Genomic DNA, 18,988 nt, shown 5'->3' with positions numbered 1-18,988 from the left:
CATCCACTATTCACCTGTTTTTTTTTTTTCAATAATACCTAATGTAGTGCACAGAACTATCTACAAACTCAATAAATACTTGCTGAAAGACGGAAGCCACTTACTTTAAATGTTTACTATTGATTTCAAGAATTCCTCTGGAAAAGAAAATCTCTTTCTTTACCTATTTGAGAATGAGTGGTTTTGACTTTTCTTCTTAAATACATATCTGTGCCCAATTTAGCATTGCTTTTGAATGACAGGGAGAGTAATAAATCCCCATAACCAAAACTTCTACTTAAAAAATCCAAACTTGACAAAAATCATGCAAGGTTGTTTTTATTAAGCTTTACGTTTAGATTACAGCTAAGTATTTCAAGCAGGACTTCATTTGACAAGCAGACATGACATTCTAGGAAACATTTCAACAAACTCCAGTGACGTCAAAACTATTGGGAACAGAACACATCTAGTCTGCAGTTCAAGGGTGTGTTGAGGACTTTAAGGGGTCATTAGAGAAAGAAGCTACATGGCAACTGGTCCTCTTCTATAACATGATTATTCCGGACAAGTAGCTACAAAGAGAAGCACGTAACTATCACAGAGCTTAGAGAGATCTTGCCTCTAATCCATCCTTTTTATTACCAATAGGACTTGGGGGTCACATATCAGAAGAAAAAGGATTCTTTCAGAATAAGCTACATGTCAAGTGTTCTATGTATAATCTCAATGCTAATATGATTAGCTTACGTTTTAAAACAAAATCAAGAAAAGAACAGTTTTATATTTAAAACCCACTACGATATATTAGCGACTGGAGGAGATGCTTATCCACTGAGGATTCTTTGCTCCACTCTTGTAGTTTCTTTATGAGTTCTTCTGAGAAATTTTCATTGTGACCGTCTTGACCTCTGTGTATTCGTGGAGACCATATTCTCCCCTAGACAGGGGGAAAACCCACAGAATTTAGCACAGCAGTACAATTGTACTAGTCTATGATTTGGTACAAATTTGTTCTTGCCTATCTGGTTAGGGACAATGGAAAATATTTTCTGCGTACAGAAGCATTTCAAATAGTAGCCAGCCAGCCACCCATAAGATATCTGGTCTCACATAAATCCCCTTGTGGGGCAAATTTTCAATTTTTTTTTTGCATTTTAAATGACCATGTACATTCTGTTGATTTGCACAGAAATTGTCCAGTTTTGACATTGTTCTATTTGACTATAAACAGTCACCACACGAGAAAAGACGGTTCAGTCCAAGAAGAATTGTATCATTTCTAGTTTAGGTTCAAATAAACAAGACATATTAGTACAAAAGGAGAAGTAGTAATATACAATCACTTGAGTAGTGGAGTAAAACTGTAAATTCAAGTACAGCTTAGCTTAGTGTTTTTACTGTGTGTGATTGGCCTGGAAGTGATGAGGGGCCCAAAAATGGCCAGACTTCTATTTTCATTCTAAAGTGCCCTGATACGGTTTGACACAAAATATTTTCTAGCAGTAGTATTAACAGTATCTCTTGACTTTTGGGAAAACAAAACAAATCCTGACTTTTATTGTTACAGTTTTTCTTCCTCCCTCCCTTCCTTCCTTCCTTCCTTCCTCCCTCTCTCCCTCCCTCCTTTCTTTCTTTCTTTCTTTCTTTCTTTCTTTCTTTCTTTCTTCTTTCTTTCTGTTTTGTTTTGAAGGGAGAGAAGACAGGGTTCATTGGCCCAATTTCAGACCTTTGGGCTGCTTGTGGGTTTGGGGTTTTTCTATTCAGACAACCACTGCCATTTGCTTCTATAACTCTTAAATCCAAACCAAATGACCAAGAATTAACCTGAGTTAATCAATTAGGACCCTGGTATCCTATTATTGGGTTCATTGAGAGTTCCTACCCATTTTGGAAACTGTGATTTACCCTCTGCTGAAGAAATAACGAAAAGCATTGAGCTTCCTTATTCTCTGGATTATTTTGATGATAGGACTACATCGCATGTACATAGGAACACTCTTAAAATTATAACACTCAGGCACATGCAGGCTTGCAGAAGAAAATGATCTTGATCCTTTTCTACCCCTCCCTTCTGGTGAGGTAGACAGGTATGTAGAAGACATCTTTTTCTCTTGGGTAACCTAATCTTCTTACACTGATTATTTTCCTGGGCAATTAAGCTTCTGAAAATACCTTCTAAAAGCTTCAATGAACATGTTCTTCAAAGTAATTAAAGGGCTTAGCCTCAGTTGTCTGAAACCCATTAAGGGATAATATTTTAGTAAGTATTTTATCTCACAAAGTTAGATAAATTAACCCATGATTTCTGCCAATAGGCTTTCCATTGTATTTTGTTACAGGGACACTTGAAACTCTCAGGAGAGTACTAAGTGTCATTATTGTCATACGCAGCTTGAACTAAGTCCCACTCCGGAGTATTCCAATGCATAGACATTCCTGTCTTAATATCTAAAAATTATGTTTTTATATCTGTTTGCATTTCTCATTATCTTGCCAGTCTATGAGCTACTAGTTTTGTGCTAAATTCCTCAATGTACCAATCACCTGGGACCTTATTAAAATGCTGATTCTGTTTCAGTAGTAGTATTTCCAACAAACTTACACATGATAACCTTGCTTCTCACCCAAGGTCCACACTGTAGTAATAAGGTACTAGTAAATAAGCTACATCTGCTTTTTTTTTTTTTTTTCACTCTGTACCCAGAACTGAGCCTGGCACTACTTAATTAAGCACAGAGGTAATGTTTGTTAGACTGACTTGGTGAACATAATCAAACAAAAAATATTCTTGTGAGCTTGGTTTGTAAGTCCAGTAGTTCACAACAATTTCATGCTCCCCTTTTCTCCAAGGGACAGGAGGAAAGAAAGAGCTTGTGAGGGGTTGAGAACCAACGGAGTTTGCAATGATATACTAGTAAAGTCTCAAGTGACTTATGTTAACTGAAGTGAAAATTAGTACAATTACACACAGGAAGGAATGTCTACCATTTGACTCATTGCAGGGCCAGCACCATGATCTGAGACCCAAACCCTGGTTTGGGCGCTTTGTATTACCACCACACTGAGGTCTGTGTACCACTATTTCTGGCTCTCTAAGGAATTTGTTCCCAACTGATCAATTATACCTTCCTATCTTTGAGGATAAATTGTAACTGAGCCCTTAGGAGTCGTGTGAGGTTATTGCTTCAGTAATTCTCTTTAAACATCTTGTAGCAAATGACTTGTTTATTAAGTTCACCAAATTTGGCTTCAAGTCGAAATTAACAGCATCCTCAACTGGAATTTTTGAAGGAAAAAATTACAGACTGACTCTTTTCTTTATATTTGTACAGATGTAAAAAGGAATTATCTGTATTCATTTCCCAGAATTTTAAGAAATTACTGAAGTTTAATTCTTACATTCCACGCCCTCCCTTATTTGATTTCTGTATGCCTCAACCATAAAGTTGGACCAAACTATAATCAACAAAATTGACCTATTTGGTCCTTCTTAGTCATTTTGTCCCCTTTGATCGTTTTATCTTCAATATTCCTAGGGAAATGTCTTAGGTAGCTGGGCCGGCCGCAAACTCCGCCCTTCAAAATAATCTAACCTTTGTTACAGCTTTTTGTACAAAGTAGTTCTGCCAAGGCACTCTCTAATAATGAATACTGTAAAGAAAAGAAACCAGGGAAGGAAGGAACCATTTGCCGAGTCCTCACCTTGTGACAGAATGCTGGCGAACAGGCACAGGGTGTGTCATTTCACTCTCAAACGACTATCTCAAGAGGCTTGCTAACATCGCCATTTTGAATAAGAGGAAATGGAGGCTCCAAAGTCAGACAACGTGAAACAGGCTGCATGGCCAGCAAAAGGTGGAGTTGGGATTCAAGTGCAAAAGGTGGAGTTGGGATTCAAGTACAGGTCGCTTAGTGTCCAATTAAGCTTCCTCTACCGGGCCATGCTCCCTTTATATGTTGATCCTTTGTCATTCCACCTCCCCAACGCCATTCTACAGATAGCCATGGCTTTTCACTGCTCTACTAATGAAATGTGGGGCGCCTGGGTGGCGCAGTTGGTTAAGCGTCCGACTTCAGCCAGGTCACGATCTCGCGGTCCGGGAGTTCGAGCCCCGCGTCGGGCTCTGGGCTGATGGCTCAGAGCCTGGAGCCTGTTTCCGATTCTGTGTCTCCCTCTCTCTCTGTCCCTCCCCCGTTCATGCTCTGTCTCTCTCTGTCCCAAAAATAAACGTTGAAATGTAAGCCAAGACTTCTTAATCTGTATCCTACTTAACTCTGGTATCATACTCCCCAACTCCACAAATCCTCGCCAGCCATCCAAATTCACAAACCCCTCCACGTGTCACATGTAACGTTGTGTTCAAGAATGCTCTCTTCTCTGCTTACTGACATCCTACATTTGTTTCCTGCCCTAGATCGAGTCCTGTATTTTCTGTAGGGTCAACTGCCAGTAAGTTCTTATCCACTGAGTTATCACAGGGGTTAATACTATAGAATCTTAAGTATGGAAAGGAGCTCATAGACCTTCTACATCATTCTCCCACTCCTATCCCCACCCACAATTGCTGATTTTACCTGATGGGTGAAAATTGTGGAAGATAGAGCCATGCCACGGATGTTATATTCTGGTGGTGCCCAGGTTTTCTGTCCTTCAGTGCTGTGTGCTCTGCATGTTATCTACTTTTCTACCTCATGACTTATGAACTCACAGTTTATGACTATTTACTTCATGGTGTGTATAGGTTATTTTGCACTACTTATCTTTTGACATATTCCTCCTGCCACCACAATTATGTGGAGGATGGGATGTGGTATCATGTTTCTGGGGCTCCTGGGAAAGTACTTAACAAATGTTAAGTACTTGTATTGAGGAGTATTGAGGAGAAGGATGGATCATTTTATCATCCTTCTTTTTTATTGGTTCTCCAAGGAGATTGCGTCATTTCAATTTCGCTGATTTATTCAAATGACAAAGTAGATGGCTACCTAATGCATTCATGACCTTTAGAAACTGAGACTCATTTGCTCTTGCTATTTACAGAATGAACAGCTTTAACTATGTTTGATTCCATAGGGTTTGTATATGATGTGTCTTTTTGCCGCATGACTTTTAAAATGTGTTGATAAATACAAGAAATGTTTAAGAAATAAAATGGTTAGAATTGTTTGAATAAAATCAACCAAACATTTTGTCACCCCTTTCTGTGTATACACGTGTATATGCACATTATAAAAAGTCTATACACCCAGGTTTCTAAAAACTAAAGGCTTGTAAATGATTTTGTATATATATTCTGAGCATAGTCATGACTATAAAACATGTTTTCCTTAGTTAAATTTCCCTTTCAGCTTATATTTTAGTACAAAAAGATAATTAGTTGAGGTAATTTAAAATTTTAGATTCCACATCAAAAATATTTCAACACGTGAGAATCACTCTTCTTACGCTGAAAAGCTTTTTGAGATAAAGTCACATGATTTACTTGTTTAAGAGGCATATTTAAATGACTGGAGTGTTCTTATAATCACACTTCTTACAGTCACCAATTTGTAGTTTCTGCCTCCTTTGTGGAAATGTTTCCCAGATGGATTACATTCTTATATACAGGAAGAAATCGTAAAAGTTGGCATTATTTCAATAACTAAGGTAAAGTGCTTAGCATGGTCCCTTATGAATAGTAGGAGCTTAATATGTTATATTTCCCCTATGCCATCACTTTTTTGCACTCATGGGCTAAATCCAGCTTTTAAAAGCTATTTGACAGTAGGAATTTCCAGGGAAGAACAGAGGTAGGTTTTAATTCAAATAGCAACTATGGATTAATTCCATTGAGTGACAACCATTTTTATCAAGGTAAACATTTGTCTTAATAGAAAGTGGTTCTTACAGTTCTCTTCCATTTCCAGACATCTTGAAACCACCAAAGGGGCACTGGGCAGATACCACGCTATAGCAATTCACCCTGAGGAAAAAAAGAAGTATATGTAGATCATACATAACCTATGAAATAACTCCTAAATTTGGAATTTTAGAAATTCAGAAAGCTCTTTAACAACTTTGTTAATTTCAATGTTACATACTCATTGTTATTTAACAAAAAAGCAGTACTATAAATTAGAATGCAGAAGTATAAGTATATGGATAAGTACTGCCTAGAAAGAAATAGAATGGTACAGCTCTGTGTGTAGAGAGCCATTTTGAATGATAATAGGATAGCCAACATAGCATAGGAGAAAGGAGAAAGGAGAAAGGAGTTTGCCAGAGAATGGAGTTTGGTGGGTGGATATTCTCTACTGCCTATATTCATAAGCTTTATAATTCTCTTGAGGACTGTGTACTTAACAGGCTAGAATCAGTTATCTTTTGGAATTATAACATGTATCACATTCCTCAGTTTCCTTTTTTCATTAATTGCTTTCATACAACAGGCCTTGGCAGGAGTTGGATTTCACTATTAATTTGTTTTTTCCGTGCTGTATTTCATAAAATGTTTAAAGATGCTTGTATGAACAAATATAGTTACAAAAACATGAATAATTAGAATTAAAAAAAAAGTTACAGTAGAAAGTCAAGACAAGGAGGAAAGGTTAGAATGTAGTCTCGCAGGACATGAACAATTTGTTTAAATTTCCTGGTGGCCAAAGTCAACAGCAAAATTTAATTACCTATATGATTCTCATTATATATAAGAGGAAAAATATATTATTTCAAGGAGAAACAATATTTTTAAAGTATTTCCTCTCCTTTGATGTTATTATAATAGGCAAACAACAATGGGACTTCTAAATACATTGTATTACGCATGAAGTTTGGTTATTAATTTGATCCTGAAATAATATCCACAAATTTCCTCAGTGAAGCATTTACAATCCCGATTCCCAGAGCTCCATATTCTCACTGGACTACAGATTCTTATCCAAGTCTCTCCTTCTGGAGCATAGTTCCTTAAAAAAATGTATGCTTTCAAAAGACAACTTGTCTCAGTTTTGTTTAATTGCCTTTTAAACTGCAAAATAAGATCCCTACTCTGAAATTATGGGTAAAATCCCAGCAACCCTGGGATTCAGTAGTTATCTTGAATACACCATGTGGAAACTATGTCTGGGACAATGCCAGAACTAGAATTATGCTCTAGAATAAGTAGCAGTAAGAATATGCCTCTGTTTTAATAGCAGAGGAATTCCTGACTGGGGATTTCCATGCCACTGGGCAGAATGATGTCCTAAGCTTCTTGATCCAGCAGGCATATAGCATTCCGAAGTCAAAAACCTGAAACTTGTCTTTGTTGAAAAGTGCCGAAAATGAGTTTAGTCTTTTGACCCTATACTGGAAATGAAACTATTTTAGTTTAAGTAAATGGAGAACTAAGAAATATCCAGTTGGAGAAAACTGCAAGTTCAAAACAATCAGCCAGGCCAGTTGGTTCTCCTTCCACAGTCCTTTCTTGTTATAAAGAAGGGAGGTTCCAAGCCCACAAATCCTGGCTTTGCCCCTTAGTACCTAGTTGGCACTGGGAAAGGTGTCTGGCTTCTCTAAATATATGCTTTCTCTCTGTACAACGGAAGTGACAATATTTAATTGGGTTATTTCAAGGTATAAGTAAGATGATGCATCAAATGTGCTTCTTAGAATGGTTGGTACTGAGTAAGTTTTTAGTGACTGGAGATAATATACATACATGCATTAGGAATGCTGAATCCTACAAATAATTTTATCGTAGGAAAATCCCACTTTAATCACTATCCTGACTGATTATTGCTTGACTTTAAGCCTCTGAAAGAAAACATCCCATTATAAAAAGAATCAGGCTTTTTGAGCAATTTCTCAGTCCTAGTCCCAGTCCTAGAATCACATGGGAGCTTTGAAAAATACTCTTTAAATAAAAATCCATATTGAATCACAGAGATTGATATAACTGATGGATTTTATGTGCACCACCCTATGCCGAATCAGTTTATTATTTTTAAAGCTCCCCAGATGACTAATGTACAGCTGGGTTGAGAATCACTACTTTAGAGTCTTGAAATAGGTCTGCATCTCGGCTGCCATTTATTGTGTTAGCTTTGATCAATGACTGAACTTCACTAAACTTCAGTTTTTTCATTGACAAATTACACAAATTACACAGATTAACAATTGCACAGTTGTAAGGTGAAACGAGATAATGAACATAAGGAATGCAGAATAATGCCTAGCATAGAGTGTATTAATTAATGGTGACTCTCTTTGATTAGGAAAAAAGATTTCAGAGCTACAGAGAGAGGCAAGGACTGCTTGGCTGTCTCTTAAAGATAAATACTTTTCAATGTCCAGTGGATTTTTAACCTGAGTAGATGTGACTTATCATCAGGAAAGAAAATAAACTTTGAATGTTGACAAGACTGAGGGAACAAAGTGAGGTTTGGGGAGGGGGGCATTACCAACAAAGCCGTCCAGAGATTGAGGGCTGGACAGAAGTGTAACAGTTTGTGAGGCATAGGCTTAAAGTATAAAATTTGGAGATATAAATAAAGATATAATATAAATCACAGGGCACCTGGGTGGCTTAGTCAGGTAAGCACCCGGCTTCAGCTCAGGTCATGATCTCACAGTCCATGGGTTTGAGCCCTGCGTCTGGCTCTGTGCTGACAGCTCAGAGCCTGGAGCCTGCTTTGGATTCTATGTTTCCCTCCCTCTCTCTCTCTCTCTCTCTCTCTCTCTCTGCCCCTCTCCCGCTTGTGCAGCTCTCTCTTTTTCTCTCAAAATGGGTATAAATCAGTTAAAAAGGAATAGACACGTTCCTCAAAACTCACTATGTTTTCCCAAATTAAGACCTTCCGACATTTCTAATAATCTTAGAAAAAGAAACTGAAATAAGAATTAAATGTTTTCTGACATAGGGACATTGAATAAATATTGTCCTAGCATTTAATTAACTTGATGAAAGCAGAACTTTCATCTCCTTTGTGTATAGCATAGTGCCAACTACCTAGAAATTAGTAACACTTATACTATATTAGCCAGACAATGAAATATTTTAGGGGAGCTATTAGGAGGCCAGACAGAAAATACCCTTCCGAAGTTCTTCCAATATAGCAGGTTTTTAAAACTTAAAAAAAATTTTTTAAAACAAATTTGATTTTTGTTATTATTTTGTTTTGTATTGTTTTGTTTGTTTTTGGTGTGGTTTGGCTTTTAAGGCAGCAACTGCTTGTCTAATAGGACAGGTGAGTCTAGGAAAAAAAAATCAAAGTCTGAAAAAAATTCAAGGGAGGAGCAACTCAAAGCAGTAGTATAAGAGCATCCTGAACTTACCTTTTTCCATGGATGCATACATAAATAACCTAACTTAAAGAAACCAAAAAAAAAAAAAAAAAAAGGAAAAATGAAGCCTAAAGTTGGTAGAAGGAAGGAAATAATAAAGATCATAGTGGAAATAAATGAAATAGAGACTGGAAAAATGGTAGAAAAGATCTATAAAATTAAGAGCATGTTATTTTTAAAAAAATGTTTATTTATTTATTTTGAGAGAAAGAGACAGAGCCTGTGTGTGAGAGTGGGGAAGGGGACGAGGGAGGATGGGGTGCGGAATCCCAAACAGGATCCACCCTTAGTGCAGAGCCCCAAGGTGGGCTTGAAATCAGGACTGTGAGATCTTGACCTGAGCCAAAATTAAGAGTCAGACGCTTAACCGACTGAGCCATGCAGGTGCCCCAAGAGCATGTTCTTTAAAAAGATAAACCAATTGATAGATTTTACCTCGACTCACCAAGAGCAAAAGAGAGAGATTTAAAAAATAAAATCAGAAAAGAAAGAAGAAAAGTTACATCCAGTACCACAGAAATAAAAAAGATCGTAAGAAAATACCATGAATTATACACCAATAAATTGGACTACTTAGAAGAAATACATCAATTCCAAAAAATATAAATCAGAGTTTTTCAGGATTGAATCATGAAGAATAGAAAATCTGAATAGACCAATTATTAATGAGGAAATTAAGTCAGTTTTTAAAAAATTCCCAATAAACGTATTTCAAGACCAGACGACTTTACTGGTGAATTCTACAATACTTTCAAAGATTTAATATCTATCATTCTCAAACTCTTTCAAAAACTTAAAGACAAACTATTTCATTAGGCCACCACTACCCTGACACCAAAACCAGACAAGGACACCACCAAAAAAAAAAAAAAAAACGAATAGAAAATTATAGGCCAATATCCCTGATGAACATAGATGCAAAATCTCCAACAAAATATTAGCAAACCAAATTCAACGTTTGCATTAGCATTAAAAGAATCATACACCATGATCAAGTGGGATTTATTCCAGGGATGCAAGGATGGTTCAATATCTGCCAATCAATCATCATGATACACCACATTAACAAAATGAAGGGTAAAAATCATATGATAAGCTCAATAGATGCATAAAAATTTTGACAAAATTCAACATCCATTAATGATAAAAACTCTGAAAAGTGAGGATAGAGGGAATATAGCTCAATGTGATAAAAGCCATATATGACAAACCCACAGCTAACATCATACTCAATGGTGAAAAGCTGAAAGTTTTTCCTTTAAGATCAAGAACAAGACAAGGATATCCACTCTTATCACTTTTCTTCAACATAATATTGGAAGCCCTTACCAGAGTGATTAGGAAGAAAAGGAAAGAAAGCTATCCAAATAGGAAAGGAAGAAGTAAAACTGTCACTACTTGCAGATGACATGATTTTATACATCGAAAACCTTATAGACTTCAAGAAAAGACTACAAAAATCAGTTGCGTTTCTATACATTAAAAATGAAGTATCGGGGCGCCTGGGTGGCGCAGTCGGTTAAGCGTCCGACTTCAGCCAGGTCACGATCTCACGGTCCGTGAGTTCAAGCCCCGCGTCAGGCTCTGGGCTGATGGCTCGGAGCCTGGAGCCTGTTTCCGATTCTGTGTCTCCCTCTCTTTCTGCCCCTCGCCCGTTCATGCTCTGTATCTCTCTGTCCCAAAAATAAAAAACGTTGAAAAAAAAATTAAAAAAAAAAAGAAGTATCAAAAAGAGAAATTAAGAAAAAATCCCATTTATAATTGTATGATAAAGAAAAATACCGAGGAAGAAATTTAACTAAAGAAGTAAAAGACCTGTGTACTGAAAACTATAAAACCCTGATGAAAGAAATAGAAGACATAAATAAATGGAAAGATATTTTGTGCTCATGAATTGTAAGAATTACTATTGTTAAAATGTCCATACTCCCATAAGCGATCTACAGATTTAATACAATTCCTGTCAACGTGTCCATGACATTTTTCACAGATACAGAACAAACAATTCTAAAATTTGTGTGGAAGCACAAAAAATCCTTAAAAGCCAAAGCAATCTTGAAAAAGAAAAACAAATCTGGAGACATTAGTCTCCTCAATTTGAAACTATACTATAAAGCAATAATAATTAAAACAGTATGGTATTGGCATAAAACCAGACACACAGATCAATGGAACAGAATAGAAAACCCCCAAATAAGCCTATGCATGTATACTGAATTGATTTATTGCAAATGAGGCAAGAACGGACAATGGGAAAAGGACAGTCTCTTCAATCAGTGTTGTTGAGAAATACATGCAAAATACTGGCTTTAGGCCACTGTTGGGCACCATACACAAAAAGTAACTCAAAATAAATTAAAGACTTAAATTAAGACTTGAAACCATAAAATATTAGAAAAAAACATAAGCAGTAAGCTACTTCAGTCTTGGCAATAAATTTTTGAATCTGACTCTACAAGCAAAGTCAACAAAAGTGAAAGTAAACAAGTGGGGACTACAGCAACATAAAAGACTCAAGCGTCGCAAAGGAAACAAAATGAAAGGAAACAAAATGAAAGTCCACCGAATGGGAGAAAGTATTTTCAAATCATCTACCTAATAAGAGATTGACATCCAAAACACATAAAGAATCATACAACAAACAATCAAAAACCAAACAGTCCAGTAAAAAAAAATGGGGAGATGATCTAAATAGACATTTTTCCAAAGAAGGTATGTAGATGGACAACAGACACATGAAAAGAGGCTCAACATCACTAATTATCAGGGAAATGCAAATCAAAACCACTGGAGATATCGCCTCACACCTGTTAGAATGACTAGTTTCAAAAACAATAAGAAATAACACTATTGGTGAGGATGTGAAGAAAAGGGAACTCTCTTGCGCTTTTGGTGGGGATGTGAATTGGTGGAGCCACTATGGAAAACAGCATAGAGATTCCTCAAAAGATTGAAAATAGAACTACCATATGATCCAGCAACTCTACTTCTGGGTATTTATCTAAAGAAAATAAAAATACTAGTTTGAAAAGATGTATGTGCCCCTATGTTCATTGCAACATTATTTGCAATAGCTAAGATATAGAAACAACCTAAGTCCCCATCAACAGGTTACTGGATAAAGATGTATACGTATATAAAATGGAGTACTACTTAGCCATAAAAAAAGGGGATCGTGCCATTGGTGACAACACGGATGGACCTTGAAGGTATTATACTAAGTAAAATAAATCTGAGACAAAACAAATGTAAGATTTCACTTACATTTGGAATTTTAAAAAATCCAAACAAAAGAAGACTTATAGATACTGGTGGTTGCCAGAAGGGCAGGGGTTTGGGGTGTGGAAGATATATGTGAAGGGGGGTCAAGATGTACAAACTTCCAGGCATAAAATAAATAATTCATGGGGATATGATATACAACATGGCAACTCTAGTTCATAACTTTGTATTGTATATTTGATAAAGTTGCTAAGACAGTAAATCTTAAAAATTCTCACCACACACAAAAAATTTAATTTTGTATAGTGACTGATGATAACTAGGTTATTGTGGTGATCACTTTGCAGCGGATACAAATATCAAATTATTGTGTCGTATGCCTGAAACTAATATAATGTGAATACCTCAAAAATAAATAAGTAAATAAAGAAACAAAACATTCAAAGTAACATGTTAACGCACTTACCAGTGAAAAGGCAAGATGATGTAGATTTGACTTACCACACTGTCCCAGCCTGCAGAGCGGAGGAGACTGTTATGGCTTTATCCACATCTTTGGTAAAGATCCCTGCTGATAAGCCATAAAGGGTATTGTTTGCTCTCTTGATCACTTCATCTAAAGATTTAAATTTCATGATTTGCTGCACTGGTCCAAATATCTATACCGTAAAAAGAAAATGAATGAAATAAATCAGAGTGGCAGGTTAAAACTAAATGTTTTACATGGTATTGTAGTTTTATTCCCCTACAAACTATCCCAGATCAAGATTTTATTTTGTATTTTAAAATTTAGGAATCAAAATGGTAGGTCCTGGGTTGGCAGGTTAGGACAGGCAATGGTCATGGGTTAAATTCCCTTTGGAACAAAATGGAGCACCGATAAATAAGGCAATATTTATTTTCTTGGTGTTGGAATTAGACTTCCAAGACTTACCATTGTGTAGAAAGTTATTAACTTTGAGTTTCTTTTACCTTTAGGAATGTGTTATATTCTCTCTCTTGTTTTCTTCATCATCCAAATCACTACCTAAACAGTAAACCCAAGAAACCAATACTTGTTCTACTGGATAAATGAGCAAAGCAACAATGGATGATAATTATAATTATTTGTCTTAGCTATCAGTGTACCATCAACTGAAATCTATTGGACTTAGATCTTTTCACAATCAGTCAAATTAGGTGAAACAACATGAATTTTTGTTCAGCTCCTACTCTTCGGCCAAATCTTATGCAACTCACATATACCAAACCAAATAGTCTATTACTGAAAGAGCTTAAACCTTCAACCACTAACCAAAACATGGTTTCATTAACGATGACCATAATCACAGGATAGGAAACAAAAATCACAGTTTGCTCATTCAAGCCTAAACTACTCTTTCACTTTTGCTGGATTCTCTAGTTAGCTCAGCCCGAAGTCAACTTATTCTTTGTCTCCTCCCCAGATGGGAGAAAAGCGACTGAGTTTTCTCTTAAAACTTAAGCTCCTGTATTATGTTTCTATAAAGCATATATTAAAACTAAAGGAAGAGGGGTCCTTCGGAGTGTTATGAGAATTTTCTGGGAAATGGAAATCAGGGGAGGCAAAAATCAGTGTTCATCACTGACCTAAGTATTGGGAGTTGGGGGCTACCATTCCACAGAGGCTGAGTGCAAATCCTAAGGCTGTGAATCTAATAATACCGTAACCTGGGAACCAGATATATAGCAGCGACCGTAATAAGTATGTTAATATCTTACATAATTTTAATTGAGTACAGCACGTGGCTCAAGTCTTCTTTGAAACAAGCAAAGCTACTCTACTATGTATATTATAGGGACACAATAAATGCATCCTGGATTGAATGGTGTTTTTCTTTGTTCTTTCCCATGGTATGCAAGAACGGCAGCTCTAATAAGACAAATATTTGTCAACACACGCAAAAATTATATGCAAATAAATGCAAAAAATCAGTGGAGGGCTGAATTGATGTGGAAAAACTGTTTGGTTATCCGTATGCATCTGTTTTGTTATGGTTTATTTTTCCTATTTATTTACCGTTTGCAAATCTGATTCTGCACTTCCCCTCTTCCCTGATAGCATTTTGGGGGGTAGAGAAAATAACTCTCCCAGATTCTCTATTGTATAACAAACATGAAATACAAGTTCATTGAATGAAAAGATTCTGATTCAGTGTGTTTGAGTTGGCAGGTCCTTGCTGCTGTAGTGCATATTGTGTAACACCTTCGTAGCCCAAGGTCAATGAATCTATCTCTGGATCTGCTAAAACCCCTCTCTCCATGAGGTAGATTATTCATAATTCCCAAGTGCAAATTAGCCTTTCCTAGTTACATATCATATCTCTGGATAATATCTTCTTGATGTCAATTGGTTTGTGCTCACAAAATATTTAGCTGAAATATATTTGTCTAGGAAAATTACGAAGTGTAAGAGCTGAAAACAGGGCCAAGAACATAGGGAAGGTAAGGAGTAATGTAGGGGGCGAACGTTGTTTTCGATTATACGGATGGCTTTTATGTGGAAAAGGGCAGGATGCAGATATGAGGCCAATAGATAGAACATAAGAGGAGGGATTCGTAGGCCGCCAGAAGCAGAACTTTCTAATGCTTAGCATTGTCTAAACATGGAAAAGCCTAAGAAATAATGAGTTACCCATTGATGGATTTGTTTAAAGAGACACTGGCTGGCCATTAGTCAGGAGCAAACGGATGGACATAGTGGAGATTGGAGAGGTGGGCTTAAGAGATCCTTCTAGTTTGATGAAGCTATCTACAATTCTGTAACAGTAAGAAGTCACCTAGGCTCTTTGCATCTTAATTACCTCATTTATAAATTTGACATTTGGCTTAAATCATTCATAATGTTCCTTGTAGCATTAACATTCTATCACCTTTTAGCAGGAAGTTTCCCACATTCTCCATGGGGTTCTACAATGTCCGGTTAAGTGGAATTGGATGGATAATGAAGTTGGGATGAGCAAAAGTAGGTCACAGTAGAAAGAGCGGGGAATGGGGGTCATGAGAATCGGCTGTACTCCTAAGCTGCCTTTAGCTAGCCATGTGACCTACCCCTTTCTGCTCCAGAACTTAGGTTTTTCATTTACTATTTAGGACAAGAATCCCAAATCATAGTTGAGTCTGTGGATCAAAGGCAAACTCAAGATCCAGAACACATAACAATACAAAAAAGGTTCAAAAAAGTTTGACATGTTATATTCATAGGGGTAATAAAATAGGTATAATGTGTAGACGCTGAAAACAACTACCATGTCATTACTTAGGAAAATTCTTGGACTGAAACACTATGTTTAATTTTATTTAATAACCAGTCATAAAAATGTAACGTAGGAATTTACACCTTATAAATGCCCTGAGGTTTTTATTAGAAAAATACTACCACTCTAAATAGGTGAAAATAATAAAAGAGAGCATTTGTTTCTGGGAAGAAAAGACTAAAGAAAAGAATATAATAATACTCCTCTTAAGAGGTTGATGTGAGAATGAAATGAGAATATTTTATATTATAGTAAATATTTTATATTTATTTATAAAAATATATTTATATACACTAAACTTTATAAAAAATGAATACAAACGTCATAAATATAAATATGTATTGATGATATAAATAAAATATTTATATTTAATATATTTCATAGGAACATATTTATGTTTTATATTGGTCCTGATAAGTCATTTAGCACTATATCTGGCATATAATAAGTAATCACTAAATGGTTCTTATTATTAAAACAAACAAAACTATAGACCAATATCCCTCAGACTAAAGATAAATATCAACCACAGCAAAGGTTCTTAAAAAGTATTAACAAATAGTATTCAGCAATACATACAAAGAATTACACACCATTACCAAGTGAGATTCATTCCAGAGATGTACAGCTGGTTCATTATTCAAAAATCAATTAATATAATACACCACATTGGTAGAATGAAGAAAAAAAATACTGCATAATCATCTCAGTTAACACAGAAAAAGCATTTGACAAAACCATTCTCCTTTTGCTCTCAACAGATTAGAAGAAAGGCACTTCCCAAACCTGATTAAAGGCATTTACGAAAATCTCACAGCTAACATCACATTCAATGGCAAAGACTGAATGCTTTTCCCCCTTGATAGAGAACAAAGCAAAGGTGTCTGCTCTTGCTACTCTTATTCAACATAGTGCTAAACAGCTAAAATCAAAAACAATCGCAACATTAATGTGAGCGAGGGTGCAGGGAAACTGGGACGCTCATACATTGCTAATGGGAACGTGAAAGTGTTCAGCCACTCTGGAAACCAGTTTGCCAGTTTCTTTAAAACTTCCGTCTACCATACGGCCCAGTAATTGTACTCCTGGGCATTCATCCCAGAGAAAGGAAGACTTAGGTTCTTCCAAAAACATGCACACCCATGTTTATAGCAGTGTTATTCATAGTAGCCCCAAATGGAAAACAATCCACACGTTCTTCTGTAGGTGAATGGTTAAATGGTGGTACATCCATACAACAGAGTACTACTCTGCAGTAAAAAAGAACAAACTATCCTTACACGCAATGACGTAGTTGAATCTGTAGAAAGTTAAGCGGAGTGAGAAAAAAACCAAAAAAGCCAATCCTGAAAGGTTGCGTGGAGAATGAATCTATTTATGTAAAATTCTTGAAACAACAAAGTAATATAAATGGAGAACAGATAAGTGGTTGAAGGATAGTGTGTGTAGAGGCACATGGATTTGACTCAAAAGGAAACATGAAGGATTTATGTGGTGAGGAGACATTCGGTGTTTTGCCTGTTTCAACGTCAACATACCTGCTGTAATGTTATGCTATAGTTGTGCAAGATGTTCCCATTTGAAGGAGACAGGGTAAAAAGCACATGGGACCCGTCTGCATCATTTCTCATAACAGCAGTTGAATCTACAATTACCTCAAAATAAGAGGCTTAATTTTGTTTCAAGTATTTTTTTTTTTAATTCTAGCTAAAGTATAGTGTATATTAGTTTCAGGAGTAGAATTTAATACCCAGTGCATATCACAATTAAGTGCCTTCATTAAAAAAAAAAAATCCTGCCTATCTGGGGCACCTGGGTGGCTCAGTCGGTTAAGTGTCCAACTTTTGACTCAGGTCATGATCTCATGGTTCGTGAGTTCGAACCCCGTGTCTGGGTCTGTGGTGGCAGTGCAAAGCCTGCTTGAGATTCTCTCTTTCTGCCCCTCCAAACTCTCTCACTCTTTCTCTCTCTAAATAAATAAATAAACTTAAAAAAATTTTAAAAATCCTTCATATCATGTAATAATAATCATTAATAATCAATCCAATAATCTTCAAATATATTATTTCCAGAGGAGAAAAAGGAACAATGAAGATGAAGTTTTCTTCATCTCTCAGGCTGTGGAAGAATCACCTAGAAGTTATTAAGCATCCTGATCTGCCCTTGGCTGGAAACTCTTGGCCAGGCTCATGACTCCCTTACTATTTTGAGTCTTGATCACAAATAAACGTTTATCGGTAACAGAAATGGAAAGTTACATGCAAACCAATAACGATGTTCAAAGAACCGAGAATTTTAAAGGGACACTTTGTACCCACACACGTAGAGAAAACCTGGCAACAAAGGGAACAGAGCAGGATGAAAGCATTTACCTCCTCTTTGGCGATGCGCATCTCGTCTGTAACATTAGAGAAAACCGTGGGCTGGATGAAGTAGCCTTTATTCCCCCAGGGCCCTCCACCGCATTCCAATTTGGCCCCTTCTTTCTTCCCACTCTCAATGAGGTCAAGTATTTTTTCATATTGTTCCTTGTCGATCTATTTGAAAAATATCATACGGAGCGGAAAATAAGTGAATGAATTAAGAAAGCAAGTTTATGGAAGTAATACATCACCCAGCCTGTTAATGAGGGCTTCAAAATGCTCGAATATTGTTATGAAGTCAAATATCCTATCAAAATAGCTGACAGAGGCTCAGATTAATTCTGTGTTTATTCTCCTGACTTTTCTGGAAAGCACACTTAAAGATAAATATTTGTATTTAGTATCTGTTTTATAGTTACATAAGAAAAGCACACGATCACTGCAAACAAGTGTTATTTATTTACATTATTTACGTATTTACCCTGGAAAAATGCCTGTTCATAGTCAAACATACTTACTTGACTACTGTAGTCCAAAGTGAAATAAAGAGTGAAAGGAAAAAAGAACTTTGGGAATGGGTTTAATTAAATATGGCAATTGGCAAGCAGATGTTTTGGGACTTTGCCAATCCCTAGACCTCTCTTTGGTTCTCCTCATTCCTATCTCCTCTGGCCAGATCCATGCTGACCACAGTCTGGTCATCCTCTTCAGTTCAGGTCCCTCTCAGCAGGTTAAGGTTTAGTTTTAAAGGAAAAAGATTAAGGGCGCCTGCCTGGCTCAGTCGGTTAAGCATCCGATTTTAGCTCAGGTTACGACTTCAGCTCAGGTCATGACTTCGGCTC

The 18,988-nt window shown here is 36.4% G+C and overlaps 1 protein-coding gene across 1 annotated transcript in view; it reads right to left on the bottom strand.

Annotated features, from left to right (window-relative positions):
• Positions 1-302: 302 nt before the first annotated feature.
• ALDH1A1 (aldehyde dehydrogenase 1 family member A1) overlaps positions 303-18,988 on the bottom strand; it is a 59,808-nt gene continuing 41,122 nt past the window's right edge. Inside the window, exons 10-13 of the mRNA XM_047830658.1 lie at positions 18,156-18,320; positions 13,010-13,167; positions 5,871-5,945; positions 303-919 (exon numbers count right to left, since the gene is read on the bottom strand). Coding sequence (XP_047686614.1) covers positions 847-919; positions 5,871-5,945; positions 13,010-13,167; positions 18,156-18,320 — 471 coding nt within the window. The 3' untranslated portion in view covers positions 303-846. The remainder of the gene's footprint in view (positions 920-5,870; positions 5,946-13,009; positions 13,168-18,155; positions 18,321-18,988) is intronic.

The sequence above is a fragment of the Prionailurus viverrinus genome, chromosome D4 (genome assembly GCF_022837055.1).
Source record: "Prionailurus viverrinus isolate Anna chromosome D4, UM_Priviv_1.0, whole genome shotgun sequence".
In the NCBI taxonomy this organism is placed as follows: domain Eukaryota; kingdom Metazoa; phylum Chordata; class Mammalia; order Carnivora; family Felidae; genus Prionailurus; species Prionailurus viverrinus.
Note: the sequence above shows the minus strand (reverse complement) of the source record. Positions and strands in the feature narration are given on the sequence as shown.